Source organism: Berghia stephanieae, unplaced genomic scaffold (assembly GCF_034508935.2).
Source record: "Berghia stephanieae isolate SIO BIC M18660-M18661 unplaced genomic scaffold, UCSD_Bste_1.3 scaffold1974, whole genome shotgun sequence".
Taxonomy (NCBI): Eukaryota; Metazoa; Mollusca; class Gastropoda; order Nudibranchia; family Aeolidiidae; genus Berghia; species Berghia stephanieae.
In genome coordinates, this window is record NW_027623039.1 from 1 (window position 1) to 7,500 (window position 7,500).

At 34.3% G+C, this 7,500-nt stretch overlaps 1 protein-coding gene across 1 annotated transcript; it reads right to left on the bottom strand.

Annotated features, from left to right (window-relative positions):
* Positions 1–548: 548 nt before the first annotated feature.
* LOC144961263 (WW domain-binding protein 11-like) lies at positions 549–6,728 on the bottom strand (the record flags this gene model as incomplete). Its single annotated transcript, XM_078894517.1, has 4 exons — positions 6,535–6,728; positions 1,685–1,716; positions 1,046–1,139; positions 549–646 (listed from the first exon to the last, which is right to left on the bottom strand). Coding segments are annotated over exons 1-4 (288 nt in total), but the record flags the coding sequence as incomplete, so codon positions are not given.
* Between the last annotated feature and the right edge of the window lie 772 nt (positions 6,729–7,500).

Consider the following 7,500-nt stretch of genomic DNA (forward strand, 5'->3'; position numbering starts at 1 on the left):
TATCCGAAACTGAGTGTGATAGCAGCACCAGACCATATAGCCACACAATGATGGTCCACAAATTTGATAATGTTCAGTAATTTAGTTGATCTGCAAAATTAATGCTCCAAAAGAACTTGCTTCTTTATAAAGTAAAATAAAATGTAATAGACTGATATTTACAAATCTGAATTAATGTTATCAAAACAAATTTCAGTGAATTTCTCTTTACATTGTGTGTCACATAAAAAATATGCAAATAAGTAATCAGAGCACAAAAGCCATAGTACAAATGGGAGTATAATATACTGTAATACTCTCTGTTATAATTTAAAAAATGAGTTATATTTATATATACGATGTAAGATCTTTGCAGATGATAAATTAAAAACGAATAAGATGGAGTGAATAAGAGAGAGGAGGAGCATAACGAGGAGTAACAGAAGGAGGAAGAAAACGTCTTAACAAATCTTGATTGATCATGGTATGAATCATATCACCAAGTACATGCTCTTGATCACATTCATTAATATATACAATGCCATAGACTAGCATTATAGTACACTTACATATAACTTGAATACTCTATCAAATGTTTCCTTCAACTTTTTCCTTTTCTCTCTGAGGACTTTTTCGTTTAAAGATGGTGGCTGCATAGGATCATACTCTATATGACAAATCAAAAAAATAATAATAAAATAAAAGAGTTAAAATAACTTCACTAAACTGTCAGGGTTTTCAGAAAGTTTGATGAATAATTGCTTGCATAAATGTAATTAATAAAGAGAATACAACTGTACTCATGCACACTGAAGAAGAAAAAAGGTCTACAGGACATCAGCTTCAATGAAGTGCCCTTAAATTTGTTGTTTTTTTAAGTGTCCCATAATAAAGGCTAACGATAATTATAGAAGTCAAATCAAGTCAAAGCCATTGAAAGACAAGTCCTATAGTGCCATAAAAAGAACCATGGATCCAGACTTCATGCCAACTTCTGTAGTATTGGATTGACAGTATTAAGAATTTCTTAGGACGCTAATCTACTACAAATAACCAAATCTCTTACCCATTCTGTCAATAATTTCCATTTCCTCTAGTAGCTTCATTGGATCTTTCCCTTTCAGTACAGCTGTTCTTACCATTATACGTTGTTTTTTATTCTGCAAAGAACCAATATCATAAAGTGATAAATGGGATTAGGCAGCAAAGAAATAATAGATAATGCAATAAATCCAAGCTGTAAGACATTACGTTATCATGTTCACATAAAAGGACAATCACACAACAAATTTGTTCCATTTTTATTCATGTTTTTATTCAAATGAGTGAAGTCTCGATCAGTCTCATTTTATCTGACATTCAACTTCCAACAGAAGCTCTCATTCTATTTATACTTTATAATATTGCTGTGCTAAATACTAGTATTTGAATGCAGATCTAGCAATGGCATGTTATCTATGTTTTACATATGTAATATCTATGACGTGCATTATATAAATCATACACACTTTAAACATACATGTGATCGGCAAAGATTTTCTTTTTTTAAGACAAAAAGAGTATAATCATTGTTTTTAAATTATGAATAAACAATTCCATTTGTTTTAGGCGTTACATTGCTTTTACAAGATAAGTGAATTATATTATAACAATAAAACCAGCAATTTGGGACAAAAGTGATATAATAATATCAAACAATGCATACCTTTTTCAGTTCCCTCTTTCTTGCCTCTTTACCTTTAAATTTAAAAAAAAAAAGAAAAAAAAAAGAATAATTTAATATAACAAAAATAAGCCAGAATTACTTTGTTCATCCATTTACCCGTAACTATAACCAACTGAAACGCCTTTGTGATCTTGGAGTATGACACTCAGCTTCTGACATAAAGGTCCTTTACTCGAGTCCTGCTTTTGCTGGCGCAAAGTAAAAGCCAAGGAAAACGCTCTGTACTCACATTTTCTCACCATATTCAGAAGGAAAATGGGTAACTGGCCATTTCCAGCCTTGTCTTTGTTGAAAACAATTATAATAAAATTGTATTACCACCTAAAAGGCATCTCCATTATCCATCATATCATGTCTTGTACTCTTGAGCACTTTGCTGGTCAGCTGTCTCTATGTATCACGATCTTCTGCTGTGCGCATGAAGTCTGCTCTGCTTTTAATCTTTAAAATCACTTTTGGCCATTTTTAGGTTATTTAAATATGTCATTCTGTCTACCTCTAGCTCTCTTTCCTTCAATCATCCCTGTTGTTATCCAACGTTTCTATTCCGTATCTTCTCCACATATGTCCCAGAAACTGTAACTACCTCTTTCTGATGGTATCTATTAATATTCTTCAACAACACCTCTTCGTTCATATACCTTGTCTGTCCATGATAACCTCAACATTCTTCCATACATCCACATCTCAAATGTCTCTAACCTCCAAGTACATTCTTTGTCAAAAGGCATCTTATCTCTTCCTAATAAAATAATTAACTGTTGGTGTTGGCTTAGGACCCTTTCTATGCTTTGAGCACATCTATGGATAATGCACTACATAAAACTAGGTACTTTGGTAAACGTCCATTTGGCCCTCCAGCAGGGAGCCGATAAATGGCCTATTGGCTGTGACCCGATTTTTTGGACTTTTGAGTGATGGGTCTCAGAAAAAGTTCCATAGATTTTTTGTTTATGGATGGATTTTAATGATTGATGTCTTATTTTCTTCAGGAGAAATTACTCTATCGTTTGGTGTAGTTTATTTTAAAATCAATGACAATTTAGTATAACTTTTGATTATGGATAAAATAGGGTATAATTTAGCATTGGATAATTAAAAGATTAGAACTTGGTAAATCAAAATTTCATGCTGGCACGTTTATTTAACATCTTAACTTTTTTATAAAATTAAATTCAGGGCAAAGTTGTATACCGCATCCATGAAATTCGTTCCAGTAAAATCCTTACTCAAATCTTAGCGGCCATTTTAGACCAGTATTGAAATCCAAATGGTGGTTACTACCGGAAATGCAACAATTTTCAGGTCACAAAGTCCGTCAGTAAATAACAAAGGCAAATAGAAGACCATTTTTCAGCTTTTAAACTAACATAACTTTTTTTCTGCTTATCTGATTTTCACAATTTTGATATCATTAGAATCGTGTTGAAAAGCACTTTAAAATGATATAGGTTTCATTGAGCTCAATCCAATTTGAATTTTTTACCAAAGTACCTAATAAAACTTTTTTTTTAGGGGATATTATTACTAGAACAAGATAATGTGATAACAATACAAAACATTTTTTAAATACAAACATGGTAATTTTAAGAACATGTATTAAAAATTAAGCCACTCAGGCTCAAACAAAAATAAGAATATACAAGTACAAGACCTCACAATTCTTTTGTGAAATTATTACTGATGATAGGATGTTAGTTGGCTCGGTTTATCGTTCACCGAATAGCTCTTTTGAAAACAATGATAAGATTAATGAACTTTTAGTTAAAATGACAGAAGGCAAATCACATGTTCTAGTTACGGGAGATTTTAACTTTCCTGAAGTAGACTGGGCAAACGAGTTATCCCCCAAGGACTCAGATCACTCTGCTTCTAAATTCATGGAAGCTGTCAGGGATTCATTCTTAACACAGCACGTTAAGCAACCAACTCACTACCGTTCAGAGCAAAACCCAAATATTTTGGACCTGGTTTTTACAAATGAACATTCAATGATTGACTCAATAAGACATGAGGCTCCACTAGGCAAGAGTCACCACCAGGTTTTATATTTTGACTTTAGATGTTACACAAAGAAATGTTACTCGAACGAACCCCGCTACTGTTTCGATAAAGGCGACTACAAACAGCTTTCTGAATTAGTCTCAGCTGCAGACCTAACACAAAAAATAATAAACCTGTCTGTACTCGATGCATGGACTATTATCAAATCTGAAGTTATGTCTGCAGTGGACATCAGCGTACCAAAAGTTAAAAGTAGTTCAGACAGAACTTCACCTCGGTGGATCAATCCTACAGTCTTGGCAAAACTCAAGAAAAAGAAGCAAGCTTACAAAAAGTACTTAGAAACTAGAGAGGGTGCAGACTATATTAATTACACGAGGGCCAGAAATCAAGCCAAAAGCTTATGCAGAATTGCTGTAAAGGACTATGAGAGATCTATTTCTCGTATGGCTAAAGTGAACCCGAAAAAGTTTTTTGCATATGCTAGAACAAAAACGAAGACTAAAGACGGTATTGCGGATTTGTATGATGATCATAAGACAGCCTCATCTAACATTGACAAAGCCAATATTCTTAACAAGTTCTTTAGCAGTGTATTCACCAACGAGGATCTTACTAATATACCTACATGTGAAAGAAAAAGTGTAAACAACATACTATCAGATATAGAATTCGACAAAGACACTGTAAAGAAGAAACTAGACAAACTCAATATGAACAAGTCCCCAGGACCTGACATGTTCCACCCCCGCGTATTATGTCAGTTGTCAGAAGAACTCTCCGAACCATTAGCGTTACTGTTCCAAAAATCACTTGACTCAGGAACTCTTCCACCCGATTGGAAAGAAGCACAAGTTACACCGTTATTCAAGAAAGGAGACAAGAGTAATCCGGGCAATTATCGACCAGTTAGCCTCACCTCAGTGGTTTGCAAAATAATGGAGAGCATTATTAGAGACTATGTCATAACTCACCTAAAGAACAACAAGTTACTGTCTGAATGCCAACATGGCTTTGTTTCTGGCAGGTCATGTTCAACTAACCTCCTAAAGACTTTAAATGATTGGACAGAGTTTCTCGACCAAGGATCTTCGGTTGACGCAATCTACTTAGATTTTGCTAAAGCTTTTGATTCTGTTCCCCATCAAAGACTCTTAAACAAACTGGAAGCTCATGGTGTACAAGGAAATACTCTAAGCTGGATTAAGCATTTTCTAGTAGGCAGGAAACAGAGAGTTAGCGTGCAAGGCACAGTGTCAAATTGGACAGAAGTTCTTAGTGGAGTGCCACAAGGCAGCGTCTTAGGTCCAACTCTTTTCGTAATCTTCATTAATGATTTACCAAGTATTTTGTCTAGCTCATGTTCAATGTATGCCGATGATACTAAAGTATACAGAAAGGTAAACAATCTAGAAAATAGAGACAGTCTTCAGTTAGATATTGACAATCTAGTCAACTGGGCAGACGATTGGCAACTGAAGTTCAACGCTGGAAAATGCACAGTGCTACATCTTGGAACGAAAAACAAAATCTTTCACTACGATATGAGACAGCATCACTGTAGCGACAGAACAGCTCTGAATAAGTCAAAACTTGAGAAAGATTTGGGAGTACATGTTGATACTAAATTAAAATTCTCAAAGCATATAGAAACACAAGTTAATAAGGCAAACAGAATCCTTGGACTCATCAATAGATCTTTTACCTATTTAGATGCAGCAACTATGAAAATACTATTTACTGCATTAGTCAGACCCCATCTCGAGTTCAGCAACTCAGTATGGTCACCACAATTTGAGAAAGATAAGAAACTTATTGAAGGCGTGCTTCGCAGAGCAACAAAAGTAATTCCTGGGTTGAAAGATAAGCAATATGAGGATAGACTGAAACGTATTGAAATTCCAAGCATGACATACAGACGAGTACGAGGTGATATGATTGAAACATACAAGTTTACACACAGTTTGTATCAAGTCGAGAGTAAACTTTTCGTGTTTGCAAACAATGGAACCAGAGGTCATAATTACAAGCTGCATAAACCAAGGTGTAACACATCGCTTAGGCAACACTACTTTAATCAACGTGTGATCGACCGCTGGAACAGTCTCCCTGAAACGGTGACCAATGCTCCAAGTGTCAACGCCTTCAAAATAGCTTAGATAGCCACTTAGCAGATTACATGTTTAGCATAGTTGAACCGCCCATTAAGATCCCATCAAAGGGTTAGACGTATATACAGGTCAAAAGATCTGTTAGGGTTAGGGCCTTCAATTTATCAAAAAGTTTATATATTATAGATACAGGTCAAAAGATCTGTTAGGGCTTTTTATTGACTTTTATCTCGATGAACTGAATGCCAAGATCAGCAAAGGCACAAAACGCCTAATACGCTGGAAAACTATACTATACTATACTATACTATGCCCTATGAATATAAAAACAGATGATAAAACTCCCTATAAACACTGGGAAATAAACTAGGTTAGACTGAGGATAAAAACAGTTAAGTCACGTATTCAAGAGTGAGAGTGACCATAGATAGTTAGATAGAGAATGTGGTTGGCGTCGACGTCACTGCACTGTACTGTGTAGTGTACAGTTTTTGAGTTTGAGTTTTGTTGTCATTTAGACAGCTAAAGAAGGGCTGTTCTCGCTAAATATGTAATTCTGTAATTTTGTGAAATCTTAAGATGAAACTGATTCCAAAGTTAAGAACAGTTTGTACAAAATCAGAAGTATAGAACTGAGACTGAAGTTATTGAATTGATTGTAGGGACCGGGACAGTTGGGAGTTGTGGTGGAGTTCAGAATGAGAATGTACTTACGGAACTGATCCGTTGGATTCATATATTTACCACTTTTCGTGGTATTGATTGACCTTCTCCCCATTTTTGCACAGGCAGAGATGCAATCTTACTACAATTCAATAATGCAATTTGACAAGTAGTGTTTGAACGACCCCAGAAAAACGTTTATAAGTTGTCAATATCGGGTTGTCTTCATTGGGGCATCCGCCATTACACACACATTGCAGTCAAAATCATTGAACGTATGACAACTACTATGATTATTCACAGAAGTATCGAAATATGTGATATTCATATTATTAATAACATTACATCAACAATTCATTATTTGTTTTTCATGATTTCATTTGTGATTATTGTATTAAATACAATCAACCATTTTAAAATTTTAGAACTCTAGTTTTGCATTAAATGTTTGCAAAGATGATCTTCAAAAAAGAAGCAGACATAGTATCGATAAAATAATATAATCTTGTTTTAAGCAGTCATAAGAAAAGTGGGAAATATTAAGTTTCGAAATTTATTTGGTATAAAATGTAATACATTTTCATTGAATAAAAAATACTCAGACCATAGAATCCTTGACTCAGACACACGTAATAATGATGATGATGATGATGATGATGATGATGATGATGATGATGATGAGAGTATGATAATAATGATAATGATAATAATAATAATAATAATAATAATAATAATAATAATAATAATAATAATAATAATAATAATAATAATAATAATAATAATGATGATGATGATGATGATGATGATGATGATGATGATGATGATGATGATGATGATGATGATGATGACGTCGACGACGACGACGTCGATGATGATGAGGATGATGACCACCACTGTCATCGTCACCTTTACCATCACCCTTCACCATTACAACTATTTACAATATTACACGAAACCACTTCCACGACAACTACCACTATAACTATGATCACCACCCACTGCATGATATTCAACAAC